Source organism: Mustelus asterias, chromosome 6 (genome assembly GCF_964213995.1).
Source record: "Mustelus asterias chromosome 6, sMusAst1.hap1.1, whole genome shotgun sequence".
NCBI classification, from domain to species: domain Eukaryota; kingdom Metazoa; phylum Chordata; class Chondrichthyes; order Carcharhiniformes; family Triakidae; genus Mustelus; species Mustelus asterias.
This window is the reverse complement of record NC_135806.1, coordinates 69,981,602-70,002,739: the sequence shown is the minus strand read 5'-3', so window position 1 is coordinate 70,002,739 and position 21,138 is coordinate 69,981,602. Positions and strand designations below refer to the sequence as shown.

General features: G+C 43.0%; 1 protein-coding gene across 3 annotated transcripts in view; it reads left to right on the top strand.

Moving 5' to 3' along the window:
* vps13a (vacuolar protein sorting 13 homolog A) overlaps positions 1-21,138 on the top strand; it is a 434,277-nt gene that overhangs the window by 351,697 nt on the left and 61,442 nt on the right. For all 3 annotated transcript variants that reach the window (XM_078214517.1, XM_078214516.1, XM_078214518.1), the window contains exons 60-63: positions 2,569-2,682; positions 4,132-4,271; positions 11,693-11,774; positions 11,900-12,013. In XM_078214517.1, the coding sequence (XP_078070643.1) occupies positions 2,569-2,682; positions 4,132-4,271; positions 11,693-11,774; positions 11,900-12,013 (450 nt within the window). The remainder of the gene's footprint in view (positions 1-2,568; positions 2,683-4,131; positions 4,272-11,692; positions 11,775-11,899; positions 12,014-21,138) is intronic.

Below are 21,138 nucleotides of genomic sequence, written 5' to 3'. Positions count from 1 at the left end.
GCCATTGCTGCATCAGTAAGGTGACAGAGGCTCGATATACCGTCCCTGAGCAGAGTGAAGCAAGTGGATCGTACGTGTGAAATTGCCAGTATAGCAAGCTTCCCTATGCTGCAGGGTTGCATTGACATGTGACTTTACGAACACTGTGGGCCCGATTTTACCATTGTGTCGAGCCCGTTTTTGGGCGCGCAAACCTGGTAAAGTCGGGCGTGAGGCCATTAACGCGATCCATGCCCGCGTCCACGCAGATGGCCACTTTACCGAGACCCGGGAATGGCCGCGATTCAATTCGCGTCTGAAATGGGCGCAACGGCGATTTAAATGCATTTGCATGCATTTAAATTGAATTCATGAACTGCCTGCCCAACTTTATCAGCATTTCCCCCTTTACACCATGTTCGCCAATCCGGAATCGCACCGAAATGGACATACTGAATAAAAGTCTGTTTCGGGTGCTCCAGCTGCTGAAGAGGTGAGTTCAGCACTTCCAACGGCTCTCTGACTCAGATCGGTGGTGGGGGGAGGGAGGCAGGTCAGATCATTCTCTGGTTGAGGGGGAGGAGGAGGGAGGCCCGATCATTATCTGGTTGGGGGTGAGGGGAGGGGGGCGGAGGGAGGAGGAGGTGGGTCAGATGTACCGCGGTGGGGGGGAGTGGCGGAGTGAGACTGGATCATTCTCTGGGTGGGGGGAGGCGGGTAAGATGCATCTCTGGTGGGGGGAGGCCCGATTGCTCACTGGTTTGGGAGGGGAGGGGGAGGGGAGACCAAATGGATCTCTGGTGGGGGAAGGGCAGGGGTGTCCGCTGCCACTCTGCAGGCAATTGGTGGGGGAGGAAGGGGGCAGGAGGTTGCAATCGGTCTGGGCAGCGGTGGGGGGGGGAGGTGTGGGTGGACAAGGGGACAGTGGTGTCTGTGGGATCCATCGCTCCCACTTTTCGCTCCCGGGCCGCTTTCTCTGCTTTTTGCAGCCTTGGAGCAATCTGACACGAGCACGCATTTTCAAATTTTTTTCTAACTGCGCATGCGCAGTTCGGAGCTCCGATCATTTCAGGCACATTAAGCCCCGCCCACAGGGCAATTCAGATCCGTGATTTTTTTTTTCCAGGCTGAGTGCGTATGGGGACGCCTGAAAGCAGATTTCCAAGTCGGATCTGAATTGCACCCAGATTCAGCACTTAGAATGTAAATGGTAAAATCAGGCCCTGTATCTCCAATGTGAGGCATACCACAACCTCAAAGATTGCCACGTACTGAATGTGCAGTTGCTGAACATTCGTACATTATGCTGGTGAATGCCTGCTATCCTGGCAGCAGTATTGATGTGTTTATCATGCATCAGTTTAATGTTACATCAATCTTTCAGCCATCGCATCAAAACTGGAGGTGACTGCTAAGTAAAAGAGATCATATAACGCAAGAAGATAAGAAATAGGAGCAGGAATAAACCATAGATCCTGAAGATTGCACAGCCATTCAATATGATAGTGGCTGAACTCCCCTCAACTCCCTGTTCTCACCCGCTCCCTATACCCCTTGGTTTCCTGGGAGATCAAAAATCCATCAGTCTTGAAAGTATTCAGTGATGAAACATCCCCAAACCTGAGGTAAAGAATTCCAGATTCATAATTGAAGAAATTTGTTCTTATCTCAGCTGCGTAGGACATTTGTTGGCTTCGATGTCCCAAGCACTGCAATTACATTACTTTATTGGAAAATAAATTGAACTACTGATCAACCATCACCTATTTTGTACGACTCCCCAAGATCAATTTAAATACCACCCACCCTCCGTTTTATTCCCACCCCTGTGGAATTTCACAGGAATTGAATGACTTGCTGCACAGGCAACAAATGGCTGCAGTATTTACTGAAATTCTACTGAGATGCATGTCCAGAGCAGGTATGGAGAGGAGTCCTGAACAGGAAACCCAGATGTGCATACCTTCAATTTTTTTTCCTAGACTTCCTACCTGACGACCAACCTCATTGACAATGGAGATACTGGCAGTAGATGGTTGTGGGGATACTGGTAGTAGATTGTGTAGATGGGTTGTCATCATAAGGTAGCTTCTTGGCCCTGGAGGAGGCACCACTCCTGCTCTTGGCTGAGATGCAGAATGGAAATGCTCTCCCCTTATGGATCCAGCCTTTCTCACCTCCTTTCACCTACCAAATTTTCAGAGGTCAGAAATCCAACCAATGGTGGTTACAAAATCTTACTAAAATATAGGCACAAAATTTCTTTAAAAAGGTTTCAACCAACAACCCATTTGAGTGGATTGGCCATCTGCTCCCTGACCTGCCTCAATTAAAATCAAAGTTAGGCAGCCTTGTGATGGGTTGAGGATCAGGTTTTAAAATTTAAAACCTACCTACCCTTTCTGGTGATGTTCAGAATGTCTCCAAAGGTTGTCGAGATGATGTGTGTCAAATACTGAAAATCTGAACATTAAGGAAAGTAAAAGCAATAACAAATTACCAAAATATCAGGAGCCTTAAAGTAAAATAGTTCTACTGTATAAGTTCAAAATTTAAATATGATTTGTCTTAAATTTATGTTTTGTCAAGCTGGAACTATTCAAGAAGGACCTTGAGTATATTCAAACAGAGCTGTTGACTGAATCTGCCACAGACACCTCATCTGTCAGTCTATATGAGTATTTCCATATTTCTCCTATCAAAGTAAGTAGAAGTTTTAAGTAATTCACTAAAATAACATAGGATTCTATTTCTTTCAGATATAATCAGATTTAGAAACTTAGTTCCTTATGTATGTGTACAACATACAGGGCGCAATGTTACTGGCTCAACACACTGGTTGGTCGGCATGGCGAGCTGGGAAGATAGCTTGAGGGCATGAATCGGGTAGCTATGTTACTGGCCCTGTTTTACGGCGAGAACGGCTTTTCACCCAGAAAGAGCACGAAGCATATTTATACAGAATTGATTACATTTAAATATACTTGCATAGCTCGGCACGACTACTTCTGCCCTCCCAGATGCTGTCCCCCCTTGAAAGTGAGACGTCATGCCAGCGAAAATCACTACTGCTCCGCAGTAGCAGGGACCAGATGCCATGCTGGGGGGGATCAGAGGCCATTGAAGCCCTTGGGTGGCCGTGGGCATGGAAGGGCAGTGCACACCTGGCATTTTGGCAGTGCCTAGTTAGATGTGATAAGTGGGCTGGGGCAGTACCAAAGGAGTGTAACCCTAGTGAAGATAGGGCTATGCACAATAACGGGGTTTATGGGAGGAGCGGGGGGACCTACGCAAGGTGGGTGGTAGTGCAAGGGGCGGAGCTCTGAAAGGGTGTGGACATGCAATGCAGGTGGTCGTGTAAGGGGGACTATTTAAAGGGGGTATGGCATGCAGAGGTGGAGAGTGGAGGGGTCGTGATGAGGGGTCATGTTGGGGGTCCCCAGGGGACTTATCAGATGGATCCTGATGCCCCAGTGCTGGAGACCCATATTGGTGGGGGTGACAATGCTGCCGATGGTGGTTCGGGGGGGGGGGGGGCATGGTGGATGGAATACATTGGCTCTATTCTTTCTCCACAATTGCTGTCAGACCTGAGGTTTTCCAGCATTTCCTATTTTTGTTTCAGATTCTAGCATCCACAGTATTTTGTCATTATCTGTAATTACATTAGTTTTATCCCAATTGTTATAACAGCGCAACATGCAGAAGGTATTGATTTATTCTGACCTTCGAGATCATCTCTTGCAGAAAGATTTCAAAGCAAACCCATTGATTCAAAAGGTGCATTTAACACTTGTAATCCTGTAGCAGAATTAAGGGAATCTCTACCAAGCTAAATATGAGAGAAAAAATAATCATTTAGAGGACAAAGAACTGCTTGGCATTGCAGGTAATCTGGCAAATTGACAGGTCAAAATGAAAATAATACAAGATTGTCAATTGCAGAGATTTTAAATTCAGTTATCTGCAAGTCAGCAAAAACTACATTTTCTGACTCGTGTCTGTTACTTTCAAAATTATTTGAATGCAGACTTGATGGGCCCATGGCCTCTTATGCACTATATGATTCTATGATTTGACATTTCAATATTGTTGCCAAGAGTAGCTAACAATAATTATCATTGCCTTGAACTAATGTTTATTTTCTTGTAGCTGCATTTGAGCTTCTCGATCAGTTCTGGAGAAGAAAGTAACAAACAGCAAAAAACAGAAATAATACCACTGCAGTCTCTGAACCTTTTGCTGAAAAGCATTGGAGCAACTCTCACGGACGTACAAGATGTTGTCTTCAAGTATGTGAATTCATTCTATGGTTTCATCAAATTTTTGGTGTACAGTTCGAAAGAAAGTAGTGTTTTCTTCACAAAATCTCATTGAGGTAGACTTGTTACCATCCTGGCTGGACATCTGATTATACCAAGAGTGGATAAAGGTCCAATTCTTATAGAATTCAGCTATCTTGGACTTCACCTATATACAGCAGTATGGATAGGAGAACAGAATGAGTGTCGGATCTCATAGCACTGATAAAATGCTTACAGGACTAGACAGGGTAGATGCTGGAGGAATGTTCCAGATGGCAAGGAAGTCCAGAACTAGGGGGTCACAGTTTGAGGATACAGGTAGACCATTTGGAACTGAAATGAGGAAAAATTTCTTCACCTAGGAAGTGGTGGGCCTATGGAATTCTCTACCACAGAAAGCAGCTTAGGCCAAAATATTGTATGTTTTCAAGAAGGAATTAGATATAGCTCTTGGGGCTAAAGAAATCAGACAATATGAGGGGGAAAGCAGAAACATGTTACTGAGTTGGATGATCAGCCATGATCATAATCGATGACAAAGCAGGCTCAAAGGTCTAAATGGCCAACTCCTATTTTCTATGTTTCTATATTATGTCACAAACACTTTAATCAAAGAAAATGGTTAATCTTCAAGGATTGAGAATATTCTGGAAGAGTTTGAATTCTGAAAGACTGTCCCTTAAAGGGTTAATGCAGGACTCTGATTGTTATTCCTGGAATAAAGCATCCTTTTAAAAGAAAAGGGAATTAAGCAATTTTAATGAAGCTGGATAATTCTTGACCCTGATGGACTATGTACAAAAGGAGTCAAATGGTACTTTGTGGATCTGGAAAAAAACATGCCTGGAAAAAGTTGTTTAAAAGTTGGTTTTGGTTTTGCTTTGAGAAGAAAGATCAATTGCAGTCTAAAGCTAGTCCACAACCAGAAGTGAATATAAGCTGCCTCTAAGTTGATCTACGTGGTGGAGTCGAGTACCTGCAAGTGATCATTGAGTCCCCTAAAAAGCAGTACAAGAGTCGGCGATTGTTTTACAGATCAGTGCTGAAAGACACAGCGTATAACCCAGACATCATTTCAAGGACTCCACTGTCTTTCCTTTTCCCTTGATTCATTGACTTTAACCTTTGGCAGAACTCCTCTATTTCTATTTGTTTCATGTGCATGTGTGTGCATGCGCACGTGTATCTGTGACACTTGGGGTGTCTCGAAAGAGTGATTAGTTTGTTGTTTATTGAAAGAAGATTATCAACACCTCTTTAATTCTGGGTAACAGTAGCGAAGGTAAACATTGGCCATTTTGGTGTGCAAATCAAACTTTTAACTTAACATTGCGACATGTGAGTAGTGAAATTAGTCAAACCGCACACTCTTCCCATCCTGGTGGTACCAATTGGTTGAAGTCAAGTATTGAGTTGTTTACCCTGCTGCTTATCTATTGGACTTCATTGCTGGTCTACATATAGGCAAAATGGCTTTGCAGCTTCCCATAATTCTAAGTGACTTCACAACATCTTAAGGTTATTTCTAACCATGGATTATGGTGTTTTGGAAGCTGCCCCCTTAATTTGGTATCTGATTCTTGGGTGTAATTAATTTCTGTTCATGTTTGAAATAAAACCTTCCTTTTCCTACATATTTAATCTTTGGCTAAAATGCTAAAACAAAGCATGCCAGACTTCTTTGACCATTTAAACCACTTTAAAGTACATCAAATAGAGGAGGTATTGAGAATTGCATATTCTGTGGTTGTGCAAATTTCATAATTCTTGCTGATTTTCATTTGGTCGGCAAACATAAATTATCGGTCACCATTTGAGTTTATATTTTATTTGTGCTAATATCGGTCAGATGTTTATTATTTCCCAGATGCCCAGTTATTATCCTTAAGAATCATGCAAGTATTTTTCATGAAAAGGTAGGGATATGTTTGGCACAACTTGTGGGGCCGAAGGGCCTGTTTTGTGCTGTAGTTTTCTATGTTTCTATTAATGCAGATCTTATTAGATCTGGAATCTAACATGAGATAAATTAATTTGAAGTTCATTTACTGTTGACCAGGCAAAAATTGGCAGCTCTTGTGCATTCGACAAAAAGTCAAGAATAGCAATTTGACAACCATCTGATTAACTTTTCTTTTGGTATTGATCATGGAGGAATATTATCCAAGGCATAGGGAGAACTTCTTCCTCACTTTCAAATAGAACCCATTTTGCATATCATCCCAAGAGCCATTGCAATGTCCTTAAAGACAACTGCCAAATGGAGGAATGTTGGAAGGTTGTATCCAATCATTTTGAACTCCTGTTTTGATGCATCATTTTAAAGTCATCATACCTTCTCTTTCTTCTGATTAGAAAGTAACAGAAATTGTGATCTGACATTAACAATTTTGTTGCCTGTCATCCAAAGAGAAATCACTTTCAAAAATATTGAGTGCAATTCTCTCATTCATACTCAAAAAGTGCTCCTACAGTGCCTGTCAGGTTGGATTCACCCTTCTTAATCTATAAATTTATACCGCAAAGCACACGGGCCACCCAACTTTACAGAGATCGGTGGGGGGGAGAGGGCATTTGTAAAGGACCTTCACAGCACAGAGGGGTATCCTCCTCTCCATCACCCCCCCACCCCATCCCCGCATTGAAAGAACAAGTCACCCCCTCACCCACCATGCAGGCATAAGTGTAATCTCACCTCCCCCATAAGAGAGACTCTCCAATATGAGATCCCCCAGAACCTGCCCCCTTCAGGCCCGAGCCTTGGCAGTGGCAACCTTGCACTGGCATCCTAGCAGTGACAACATGACCTGGTGCCTTGGACTCCAAGGAGGGGCAAGGAAGTAAGTGCTATGTCCATGTGCCCCTCTACCACTGCCAGGCTGTAGAGAGGGACCCCAAGGGGCCTGGGAGTTGGATCTGCTTGGGCTGGGAGGGAAGGGGTTGACCTCGGGACTCTTCCCCGGGATAGGAGTCACGTGGCTGGACTGCCCCTTCTAGTCCTAGGAAAGGTGGAGATCACTCTTGGCATGGTGTTCATGAGCAGCTTTCAGTGTCTGGGTACTGTGAAATCTTTGGGATACCCTGTTTACTTTAATATCCATGCCCCGTGGACACTTTTTTTGTTTTTCTTTACTTTCATGGTTGAATGCATCTCGAGTGCTTTATTTACATTGCGGATAGAAAAAAGGAAGTGAAACCGAAGCATCCGGCCTCAAACCAATAATAGCATGGAAATTACATTCTCAGTGTATCAATTAGTTTTCCGCCCACTATGCACGGGAATCTGATTGAGATTCGAACAGTAGACTGGGGGATTCACAATGGGTTTGACACCGGGAATCCTGTTTTTTGCCTGATGCCCAATTCAACGGCCTATCATGATTCTTGCCAAAGGCTAGTGGCCTCAGAGAATTACCTCCGTTATTTAATTTGTCTCATGTAATTGTAATACTGAAATTCTATTTGTGTGGTGAACCACTGTAGTTGTCTGTTTATGTGATAGTTTATGTGATATGCCTGGACACGCCCCTGCTGCTTCAATCCGGGGCTCCGCCCTCCTCGGGGTATAAAGGTGGCTGCTCTCCGCCCCTTTTGCCTCAGTTCAGATTAGCTATCGGTTTGGGAGTGCTCCAGTTCTTTGTTAATGAAAGCCTGTTGTTTCGCAACAACGAATCTTTGCGTAATCAATGGTGCATCAATTTGCATGCATGCAAGCTGTCAAAATTCAAGTATTGTACGTTCTGCTATTTCACATCATCTAGGTACTTGAATATTCACAATGTGCTAAACGTTTCTCTTATAATTATGTAGCTTTGTGGAATAGTCCTCTTGATTTTGCTGGCCACGGCAGTTTTGATCTGCTCAATTGAATATGTCTATTGGCACTTCTGCTTTCCGGTCTCAAAATTGCCATAGTTTGAAGATAATAGGACTTATTGAGATACTAGTTAATAAAGTATGTGGGATATCGGGTTTCATAAATAGAGATATTGAATACAAAACAAAGTTATGCTGAATCTGTATAAAGCGCTCAGATCACAACTAGAGAATTGTGTCTACTTCTGATCAACACGCTTTGGGAGGATGTGAGGATCCTTGGGAAAGTAAAGAGGAGATTTACTGGAATGGTTCAGGAATGAGGGATTTTAGCTATAAGATTAATATGGAGAAATTGCGCTTGTTCTTGGAACAAGGGAGATTGAGGTGAGATTTTATAATCCACGTACAGGATCATGGCAAATTTAGATAAGGTAGAGAAGGAAAAGCTGTTGCTGTTGGCTGATGGCACAGGGGCTAGGGACACAGATTTAAGGTTTTGGGCACGAGATGCAAGACGATGAGACACTTTTCACATAGCAAGTTATAATGACCTGAAACCCATTGACTAATTATGGTCGTGGAAGCACAGATGATGAATGGCCTCTGAAGGGAAATATACATTACAGGGCTACAGGAATAGAGGCATTGCTCTACAGATAGTTGGCATAGATTATATAGGCTAAATGGTCACCATTAAACTACATATTGCTCTGAATTTGCTATTTCATTTTCTATACTACTTTGACATGTTGACCAATTGGAAAGATGATTATAATTAATCTCTTTGGTTCTATGCAGTGCAGTGCAATGTCCAGATTACATTCATCCATTCTGTCCCTCAGTTCTTTCATGTGAGCTAATGTTTTACTGTTGATTTTTTTTCTTTAATTGTTTCCAATAGAATTCTGAAAGTAAAAGGGTGCAAAGTGATTCCATACTTTAATTTGTTAAATTTCCTATCTATCTCAATATGTAATAGGCTTTTTTACTAAATAAGCTTCAAACACAAACCATTCTATTTCCATCTATATATTAATTTTATTTTTAACTCAATGGCCCTTTTACTAAATAAGGACAAACCATGACTTGATAAAGAAAACAATAATTTATTAACACTGCAGAAAATTTCCATTAGACTCTAAACTATCTCTTGGGTTTGTGCACAGATTAAAATCGGCTTCAGAATGCAATATCACCTTCCAAATTTTCAAAATGCATATCCTTTAGAAATTAAATATCTATCCCAAATTAACCTCATAATGGAGGTCGTACAGAAAAACAAAATACTGCGAAATACTCTGAAATAAAAGCCAAAAATGCTGAAAATGTTCTTCAGGCCTGGCAACATCTGTGGAGAGAGAAATAAAGTTAACATTTCAGATCTGTGACCTTTCATCAGAACTGAATTAATATGAAAGTCACATATTCATGCTCGGCACAATCTGGTTGAAAAGATCTGCAACAAGCAGTGTAAGAAGATGCAAGGCAAGTTTGAACAGTCATAGTGGAGTTATTTCTCTTTCCACGCACTTCACTGAGAAGTTAGGTTTTCCAAAAGTTCCTTTGACTTGGAGCCACAAGCGAAATAGTGGCTTGCCAGCAATTGGCCCCAACAATTATCATACACAATTGTTTGATGCACCGCCTGTCATAAGCAGGTGTTCAAAGTGATCCCCATGAGGTCTGGACTTATTCTTGTTGCTAAAGTATTCTCTGCCAAATAGTCTCTTTTTTAGAATTCTATAATCTCTTATAACATATTCCAATTAAGCCAGCAGGCACTCAAATTACCTAACAAAATTTATCCTTTTTCAGATATGCTGCAGCCAATTCAGTATCAGGTTTGCGTCACCACATAAATTCCATGAAATGTAAGAGGTCACATCTCTTGCATGATTAATAGAAGATTTATTAGAGACCATTTAATGGTTACCCATGTGCGGGATTTTCCAGCCGCGCTCACCCCAAAACCGGAAAATCCCATCCAAGGTCAACGGACCTTTGCATGGTCCCCCCCTCTTCCCCCCCCCCCCCCCCACCCCACCTACCCGCTACAATTCCCATACGGGAAAATTCCCCCAATGTCCCCTTTCTTATCATTATGTTGAGTATATGCACAATACCAGGGATGTGGAATTGAAGCTCAACACAAGGTTAAATAAACTGCCAAGGGCGCAAGAAATCGGACAGCATTTGTGACAAGAGAAATCACCTGAAACAACTGTTTCATTCTCCATAGGTGCTGCCTGATCCGCTAAGTATTTCCAGCATTTTGTTTGTATTTCAGATTGCAACATCTCTGGTACTATGGTTTTAGGATGCTTTTAACTTCCAATGTAGAAACTGTAAAAACAGAAGTGTCTTCTCTGTAAAAGCTATTTTCACTTCTTTTGGTTTATGCCCCTTGGTAAACACACTGAATAAAGAGCCAAACAGAACCAGCTAATAGAAATAGATGAAGCCTGAAGCAGGCAGGCAACTGAAAATTCCTAAAACATCAGAGTTCATGAAGCTCCTCCTTGGCATCTTAAAAAGGCAGATATCATGTGATCAAAGAGTTTGTTTCTCAATAGTCAGGCAATGACGATATTAATAAATTTTACCATTCAAATAGGATATTATTTCTTATTTTTTCATGATTTGTGGTCATGTAGGCAAGGCCTACATTTGTTGCCTATCCCAAATTACCCTTGAGTAGGTGGTGGTGAGCTGCTGTGTTGAACTGCAGCAGTCCATGTGCTAAAGTTAGACCCACAGTGCTATTTGGAAGGGAGTTCAAGAATTTTGACCTAGTGACAGTGAAGGAACGTCAGGATGGAGAGTAGCTTAAAAGTTTATTTATTAATCACAAGTAGGCTTACATTAACACTGTAATGAAGTTACTGTGAAAATCCCCTAGTCGCCACACTCCGGCACCTGTTCGGGTACACTGAGGGAGAATTTAACATGTAACAAGGCTCAAAGGAGCCTTGGTGAGCTGCTGCAGTGTATCTTGTATCTAGTATACACTGCTACCAGTATTCGTTGGTGGTAGAGGGAATTAATGTTTAAGGTTGTGGATGGGGTGCCAATCAAGCAGGTTGCTCTGTCCTTGATGGCATTGAACCTTTTGATTGTTTTTGGGGCTACACTTATCTAGGCACGTGGAGAGACTTTCATCACACTTCTGACTTGTGCCTTATAGATTGCCTTAGGAGTAGGATTGAGTCAGGAAATCAATATATCAGCTGGCAGCCTGAACTCTTGCATCAGCTGCCTTTGTCTTCACCCATCGGGACCTTAACAGTTTAGTAGTTTAATTTTACTTGGTTTATAGAGTAAGTAGTATCTAAAATATAGGCCTAAAATCCTGTTTGCCTGGGAAGTTGTGTATTTTCACAAAAATAATTTAGGGGTTATTTGGGATTTTAAACCTAAAAAGTCATTCAGTACCCAGAAATCTGAGCAAATTGTGAAAGATTTTGAAGTTTCAAATCTAATCATTACAGGTTTGCGCTACTTAATATTTGCAAGAAACTACCACATTAAAAGGTATGGTGAAGAACAAATAAATCTTATGCCATTGTATTTAATTACTCTGATCTTTGCAGGCTTGCATTTTTTGAAATCAAGTATCAGTTTTATACTACACAACAACTTCAGTGGGAGGTAATCCGCCATTACTCTAAGCAGGTAAGCTCTATATTTGCTATGCAATTTTTAATAGTACTATTACTAAATAATCCTTCTCTTTGCAGGACAGGTACTTATTCTATTAACTTGTAAGTTATTAAACAATTGTGTTTCCCTCCCTCTAGGCAATCAAGCAATTGTATGTACTTGTTCTTGGACTAGATGTCTTAGGCAACCCTTTTGGCTTAATCAGAGATTTATCTGAAGGAGTGGAAGCATTTTTCTATGAACCCTATCAGGTCAGATTGCATTCTATAGACTATTTAATATGTGCATTATTCAGCAGGATAACTTTAAACATTGGTAATTAAAAAATAAACTTGCAAAATATATTGCTGTTTTTAGATGCATATTTTTATAAATTCCGAAAATCTTACTGAAATCTTGAACAGTAAACTGCTAACTTTTTGTGAATTTCACTTCTTTGGAAGATAGAAGCATAAAAACTAGAAGCAGGAGTAGACCATTCGGCCCTTCGAGCCTGCTCCGCCATTCGTTTTGATCATGGCTGATCATTGAATTCAATATCCTGATTCCCCCTTTTCTCCCATATCCCTTGATCGCTTTAGCCTGTAGAGCTATATCTAATTTATTCTTGAAATCAGACAATGGTTTAGCTTCAACTACGTTCTCTGGTAGTGAATTCCACACATTTACCACTCTCTGGGTGAAGAAATTTCTCCTCGCCTCAGTTCTAAAAGGTTTACCCCTTATCCCCTGGTTCTGGACTCTCCACCATTGGGAACATTCTTTCTGAATCTACCCTGTCTAACCCTGTTAGAATTTTATACATTTCTATGAGATACCCTCTCTTCGAAACTCCAGTGAATAAAATCCTAACCGATTTGGTCTCTCTTAATATGACGGACCTGCCATCCCAGGAATCAGCCTGGTAAGCCTTCACTGTACTCCCCCTATAGCAAGGACATTCTTCCTCAGATAAGGACACCAAAACTGCACACAATACTCCAGATGTAGCCTCACCCAACACCCTATACAATTGCAGCATAACATCCCTACCCCTATACTCAATTCCTCTTGCTATGAAGGCCAACATACCATTTGCCACCTTTGATGCCTGCTGTACATGTGCGCTTACTTTCAGCGACTGATGCATGAGGACACCAAGGTCTCAGAGTACCCATCTCTCTCAATTTACACCCATTCAAGTAATAATCTGTCTTCCTATTAGTGCTACCAAAGTGGTAACCTCAAATTTATCTACATTATACTGCATCTGCCATACATATGCCCACACACTCACCCTGTCCAAATCGTGCTGAAGCATCTCTGCATCCTCCTCACAGCTCACCCTCCAACCCAACTTTGTATCTTCTGCAAATTTGGAGATAATACATTAAATTCCCTCTTTCAAATCAATAATATCTAATGTGAACACTTGGAGTCCGAGCACAGATCCCTGCGGAACCCCACTAGTCACTGACTGCCAATCAGAAAATGACCCATTTATGCCAACTCTTTGCTTCCTATCGGCTAACTAGCTTTCTATCCATCTCAAGACATTACCTGCAATCTCATGTGCTTTAACTTTACATAATCGTCTCTTATGAGAAACCTTGTCAAAAGCTTCCTGAAAGTCTAAGTGAACTATATCCACTGGTTGTCCTCTGTTAACTCTGCTAGTTACATTCTCAAAGAATTCCAAATGCTGAGTTATGAAATCCTTGATAATGGATTCCAGCAACTTCCCCAATACCGACGTTAGGCTCACTGGTCAATGTTCAGTCAGTAATCAGTATGGATTGTTTATTCACCATGCATGGACGCCATGCCTGTTCTTTTCAGGCAACTTGAATTTTCAAAAATGAACCATGCGTTTAGATTATACAAAATGACTTTGTTAAATTTTGTATGGTTCACTGTGGATAATTGTTTTGACATTACAGCCTTAATCCTTCAGTGAGGTTTTCATTACTACTCCTTTCCCTTTGATTAAGTCTCCCTGGCTATTTATGCCTTCACCATTTAATTTACCCAGACCATATGGTGGCAGTGTGGCTCTTATCGCACCTTGGCCTGGCCCTTACTCCTTTGGCATTTTATCTACCTTAATTCCATCTGAGAGGAGTCTGAATCAGGTAATGATCACTGAAGTGAGAGAGTAAAAGGGATCTATGACATCAAAGGCCATGAGTTCATTTGGCAGGTGAGTACAGAAGCTTTGTTCCCCTTTCTCCAAAGTTAGGGAGTTAGTCTTAGGAACCGGAAAATTAAACATTTTATTTTTTTGTTTATTAATAAACCTTAAAGCATTCAGCTAATCTCCCTATATTTAAGTGACAACAGGTAAAGAGAGGTGAATAAAATGTAAGTTCAATTGTCTAATAAACACAATAATGACAGGGCATCTTTGACTCCTGGAGAGCATATCGTGTTCTATTTGAGGACTCCAGAACATTCCTGGATAGCCATATCTGCAATAAGTGTTGTCAGCTGCAGCAGCTCAAGCTCCAAGTTTCATAACTTGGGCAGCAGCTGGTGTTACTGTGTTGAGAGATTTGTGGATCGCACATTGATAGATGTGGTTATCTTGAGGGTAAGCAAGGAGAGGGAATGAGTAATGACCAGTCAGTAAAGAAGAAATAGGCAGATAGTACAAGAATCCTGTGAGTGTATTTTGCTCTCTAACCTATATTTGGTGTTGATTACTGATGATTCACCTGAGGAGTGCAGCTTTAGCCAACTCCATGGCACAATGGCTGGTTCCACTGTACAGCGGGGCATGAAGAAGACTGGAAGAGTAATCATGATCGGAAATTCAATATTTATGGAAAGAGGCATTTATGTAGACAGGGAGAGGGGTGAGAGCAAGAAGGTGCGAGAACGGAGTCAGATACATTAACAGCAGCCTGGGGAAGGTTTTTTGGAGGGTTTAAAAGCAGGCCGCACTTTTGAGCGGGCAGCGTCTGGAGCGGGCAGTGGAGTGAGCAGGGAGCAGAGTGTGAGCTGTAAGGGCTTTGCTCACAGGGCTTCGGCGAAGGCGAGGAAGGTTGTTTGCTTTTCTTCTGTTATACCCCCTTTTTTTGTTTTATCTCCCAAAAACTAAAAAGGACATGGCTGGTGTGAGTGGGAGGCCAGTATACTGCATTCGGTGTGGGATGTGGGAGTTCCTGGAGACAACTTGCCTCCCGGAAGTCCATATCTGTGCCAGATGTGTGGAACTGCAACTCCTGAAGGATCGTGTAAGGGAGCTGGAGCTCGATGAACTCAGTTTAGTTAGGGAAAATAAGAGATTAATAGATAAAAGTTATAGTCAGGTAGTGACACCAGGGTCTCGGAAGGAAGACACGTGGGTCACAGTTAGGAGGGGTAATAGTCAGAAGGGTGATGTGCCAGAAAGTACCCCAGTGGCAGTCTCCCATAAAAGAAAGGGATGGGCAACAGATGGGAGAAGGGAAGAGAGTGAGCAATCTGTGGAGGGATCCCCTGTGGTTGTCCCCCTCCAAAATAGGTATATTGTTTTGGATTCTGTGGAGGGGGATGACCCTCCAGGGGTAAGCCACGAGGACCAGATCGCCTCCACGGAGACAGGCTCAGGGGTCCGGAAGGGAAAGAAGGGGTTTAGGAGAGCAATAGTTGTGGGGGACGCAATGGTTAGAGGCACGGACAAGCGGTTCTGTGGGAGTGAACGAGAATCCAGGATGGTAGTCTGCCTCCCTGGTGCCGGGGTACTGGATGTCTCCGAGAGGGTAGGAAGCATATTTAAAAAGGAAGGTAGTCAAACGGATGTGATTATACACATTGGTGAAAATGATGTAGGTAGGAAGAGCAGGGGGGTCATACGAGAGAAATTCAGGGAGTTGGGTGCTAGGCTAAAAAGTAAAGCCTCCAGGGTAGCAATCTCTGGACTGCTCCCGGTGTCTAGTGCAAGTGAGGCTCGGAACAGGGAGATTCTACAGTTGAACGCGTGGCTAAAGGACTGGTGCAAGAGGGAGGGTTTTAAATTCATAGATAACTGGGAAATCTTCAAGTCAGGATGGCAACTGTACAGAAAGGATGGGTTACACCTCAACTGGAAGGGAGCAAATATCCTGGCTGGGAGTTTTGCTAGAGTGTTTCGGCAGGATTTAAACTAGTGTGGCAGGGGGGTGGGGAACAAAACAGTAGGTCAGTAAATACTGAGGCTGGGGTTGAGCTGGGGGCCAGGGCAAGGCTAGCTAAGAAGAGGAGCACTCTGGAGGAGGATGACCTGAGTGGGCCTGGAGGTCTGGAGTGCATCTGCTTCAATGCGAGGAGCGTAACGGGTAAAACAGACGAACTTAGGGCCTTAATGCTTATGCGGAATTTGGATGTGGTTGCGGTGACGGAAACTTGGTTAAAAGAAGGACAGGACTGGCAGCTGAATATTCCAGGGTATAAGTGTTTTAGGCGAGACAGAGGAGGGGCTAGAAAAGGTGGGGGAGTAGCGATATTAGTTAAGGAGCATATTACCGCGGTGCAGAGGGTAGACAACTTAGAGGGGTCATGTACTGAGTCGCTGTGGGTGGAACTCAGAAACAGGAAGGGTGCAGTCACTATGCTGGGGGTGTACTACAGACCACCCAACAGCCCACGGGAAGTGGAGGAAAGGATATGTCAGGAGATTCTGGATAGGTGCAGAAAAAATAGGGTTGTTGTAGTGGGGGACTTTATTTTCCCTGACACAGACTGGAAAGTGCTTAGAACTGGGGGTCCGGACGGGGAGGAATTTGTAAAATGCATACTGGAAGGTTCTTTGGAACAGTATGTAGATAGCCCGACTAGAGAGGGGGCTATACTGGACCTAGTTTTGGGAAATGAGCCCGGTCAGGTCGTCAAAGTTTCGGTAGGGGAACATGTGGCAAATAGTGACCACAACTCTGTTAACTTTAGGATAGTAATGGACAAGGATGAGTGCTGTCCTATGGGCAGGGTGCTAAATTGGGGGAAGGCTAACTATAGCCGGATTAGGCAGGAATTGGTGGATGTTGATTGGGAGAGGATGTTCGAGGGTAAGTCCGCGTCTGGCATGTGGGAGTCTTTTAAGGAACTATTGATAAGGCTGCAGGATAGGCATGTGCCTGTAAAAGGGAAAGATAGGAAAGGTAGGATTCGAGAGCCGTGGATAACCAGGGAAATTGAGGATCTGATTAAAATGAAAAGGGAGGCGTACGTTAAGTCCAGGCAACTGAAAACAGATGGAGCTCTGGAGGAATACAGAGAGAGTAGGAAAGAACTCAAACGGGGAGTTAGAAGGGCAAAAAGAGGTCACGAGATGTTCTTGGCAGGCAGGATTAAGGAGAATCCCAAGGCACTCTATTCATACGTTAGGAACAAAAGAGTTGTCAGGGAGAAAATCGGACCTCTCCGGGACAAAGGAGGGGAATTATGCTTAGAACCCAAGGGAATAGGGGAGATCCTAAATGAATACTTTGCATCGGTATTCACGAAGGAGAGGGGCGTGTTAACCGGGAGTGTCTCGGAGGGAGGTGTTGACCCGTTAGAGAAAATCTCCATTACAAGAGAGGAAGTGTTAGGTTTTTTAGGGAACATTAAAACTGACAAAGCCCCAGGGCCTGATGGCATCTATCCTCGACTGCTCAGGGAGACGAGAAATGAAATTGCTGGGTCTCTGACGGAAATCTTTGTCGCTTCTTTGGACACGGGTGAGGTCCCTGAGGATTGGAGGATAGCGAATGTGGTCCCATTGTTTAAGAAGGATAGCAGGGATAACCCAGGAAATTTTAGGCCGGTGAGCTTGACGTCCGTGGTAGGGAAGTTGTTGGAGAGGATTCTTAGAGACAGGATGTATGTGCATTTAGAACGGAACAATCTCATTAGTGACAGACAGCATGGTTTTGTAAGAGGGAGGTCGTGCCTTACAAACTTGAGGAAGTGACAAAAACGGTTGATGAAGGAAGGGCTGTGGATATCGTCTATATGGATTTCAGAAAGGCATTTGACAAAGTCCCACATGGCAGGTTGGTTAAGAAGGTTAAGGCTCATGGGATACAAGGAGAAGTGGCTAGATGGGTGGAGAACTGGCTTGGCCATAGGAAGAAGTTTAACAACACCAGGTTAAAGTCCAACAGGTTTATTTGGTAGCAAAAGCCACACAAGCTTTCGGAGCTCTAAGCCCCTTCTTCAGGTGAGTGGGAATTCTGTTCACAAACAGAGCATATAAAGACACAAACTCAATTTACATGAATAATGGTTGGAATGCGAATACTTACAACTAATCAAGTCTTTAAGAAACAAAACAATGTGAGTGGAGAGAGCATCAAGACAGGCTAAAAAGATGTGTATTGTCTCCAGACAAGACAGCCAGTGAAACTCTGCAGGTCTAGGCAACTGTGGGGGTTACAAATAGTGTGACATGAACCTCCACGATCAATGTGACATTGGGGAAACTATGCAGACGCTGCGACAACGGATGAATGAACACCGCTCGACAATCACCAGGCAAGACTGTTCTCTTCCTGTTGGGGAGCACTTCAGCGATCACGGGTATTCGGCCTCTGATATTCGGGTAAGCGTTCTCCAAGGCGGCATTCGCGACACACGACAGCGCAGAGTCGCTGAGCAGAAACTGATAGCCAAGTTCCGCACACACGAGGACGGCCTCAACCGGGATATTGGGTTCATGTCACACTATTTGTAACCCCCACAGTTGCCTAGACCTGCAGAGTTTCACTGGCTGTCTTGTCTGGAGACAATACACATCCTTTTAGCCTGTCTTGATGCTCTCTCCACTCACATTGTTTTGTTTCTTAAAGACTTGATTAGTTGTAAGTATTCGCATTCCAACCATTATTCATGTAAATTGAGTCTGTGTCTTTATAAGTTCTGTTTGTGAACAGAATTCCCACTCACCTGAAGAAGGGGCTTAGAGCTCCGAAAGCTTGTGTGGCTTTTGCTACCAAATAAACCTGTTGGACTTTAACCTGGTGTTGTTAAACTTCTTACTGTGTTTACCCCAGTCCAATGCCGGCATCTCCACATCTTGGCCGTAGGAGACAGAGGGTAGTGGTCGAAAGGTCTTTTTCCGGCTGGAGGTCTGTGACCAGTGGTGTTGACTGGGGCCTCTGCTATTTGTGATATATATAAATGATTTGGAAGAAGGTGTAACTGGTGTAATCAGCAAGTTTGCGGATGACACGAAGATGGCTGGACTTGCGGATAGCGAAGAGCATTGTCGGGCAATACAGTAGGATATAGATAAGCTGGAAAATTGGGCGGAGAGGTGGCAGATGGAGTTTAATCCGGATAAATGTGAAGTGATGCATTTTGGAAGAAATAATGTAGGGAGGAGTTATACAATAAATGGCAGAGTCATCAGGAGTATAGAAACACAGAGGGACCTAGGTGTGCAAGTCCACAAATCCTTGAAGGTGGCAACACAGGTGGAGAAGGTGGTGAAGAAGGCATATGGTATGCTTGCCTTTATAGGACGGGGTATAGAGTATAAAAGCTGGAGTCTGATGATGCAGCTGTATAGAACGCTGGTTAGGCCACATTTGGAGTACAGCGCCCAGTTCTGGTCGCCGCACTACCAGAAGGACGTGGAGGCGTTAGAGAGAGTGCATAGAAGGTTTACCAGGATGTTACCTGGTATGGAGGGTCTTAGCTATGAGGAGAGATTGGGTAAACTGGGGTTGTTCTCCCTGGAAAGACGGAGAATGAGGGGAGATCTAATAGAGGTGTACAAGATTATGAAGGGTATAGATAGGGTGAACAGTGGGAAGCTTTTTCCCAGGTCGGAGGTGACGATCACGAAGGGTCACGGGCTCAAGGTGAGAGGGGCGAAGTATAACTCAGATATCAGAGAGATGTTTTTTACACAGAGGGTGGTGGGGGCCTGGAATGCGCTGCCAAGTAGGGTGGTGGAGGCAGGCACGCTGACATCGTTTAAGTCTTACCTGGATAGTCACATGAGCAGCCTGGGAATGGAGGGATACAAACGATTGGTCTAGTTGGACCAAGGAGCGGCACAGGCTTGGAGGGCCGAAGGGCCTGTCTCCTGTGCTGTACTGTTCTTTGTTCTACAGATGATTCCCTAAAGAGAATTCGGTAATGTAATGATCTATGCAGATGCTAGAAATCTGGAACAGAAGCACAAAATGCTGGCTAATGGAATTAACGAATTGAGTCCAATATCACTCTTCAAAGAAGTGATATTGGATTTGAAATGTTAATTCTGTTTCTCTCTCCACAGATACTGCTAGCTGCTGAGATTTTCAGTGTTTTCTGTTTCAATAACCATGGCCAGAACTTTATACTCCTGGTTCCAGGTGGAAGTCCCACCTTCTGGGAAGTCAACATTTCTTAGAGTGTGAAATTGCATCAGGCCTCCTGGTGTCTGCGGGGATGTGATCCTTGCTGACTCTTCTGCCCCTGCCATCCTAAAAATTCAGGCGATCAAAGTTAAATTGTTCTTATCTTATTGGTTCATTGTACCACTATTGTTAAATTCTATCCCTTTTACAGAATCCTCTACAATAGGCATTACCTTATAAATACATGCAAGAACGGCCAAATTTAACATGCTCTTCAAAGTTTTTTCCTTTCCCACTGAGAATCTCTTGGTTATGTTTATTGTGCTGTCCCTTGAATTACAAAGATTGGAACTAGCATTTTCCTGACACGTAATGAAATAAATATAATTTAACTTGAATGTTAAATCATGACTTGATTATAGTAGCTTACAATCAGCTCCTGTCAGCTGTAATTGCCACCATATGTCTAACGAATAATTGTGTCAATTCGGTCATTAACCTTCGCTTGTAAATACAATAAAAAATAATACAGCAGTATGTCATAACTTGGTACCAAATTCCTCAGTTGTGAAGGCACTAATAGGTCACCCTGATAGTGTACAGTGTTATTTGACCCATGTACGGGCATATTTGTTACATGTTTCAATTACGTATTTAAAACTGCATGGCTGATGAGAACAGTGCTGAAAGAAACGTGCTTGCGATTCATGATGCTTGCAGTTGATCAGACTTTTTGTGGGCCTTTGAGCAGCAACTTAAGAGTTAAGTGAATATGTGCCACGTGGCACCATGCTACAACTTGTCTCTTCAACCAGTTAGATTGAAGAATCCTCACTAGATACACAGGACAGAATCTTCCCATAATGTGTCAAAGTGTCAGTTTTAGTGAGAAAATATTGTGTATCTCCAGCTGCAAAGCTGAGTTTTCACTCCAGATTCTTAAAGTAAAGTTAAAGTTTTATTTATTAGTCACAAGTAAGGCTTACATTAACACTGCAATGAAGTTACTGTGAAATTCCCCTAGTTGCCACAGTCTGGCACCTGTTCGGGTCAATGCACCTAACCAGCACGTCTTTCAGAATGTGGGAGGAAACCGGAGCACCCGGATG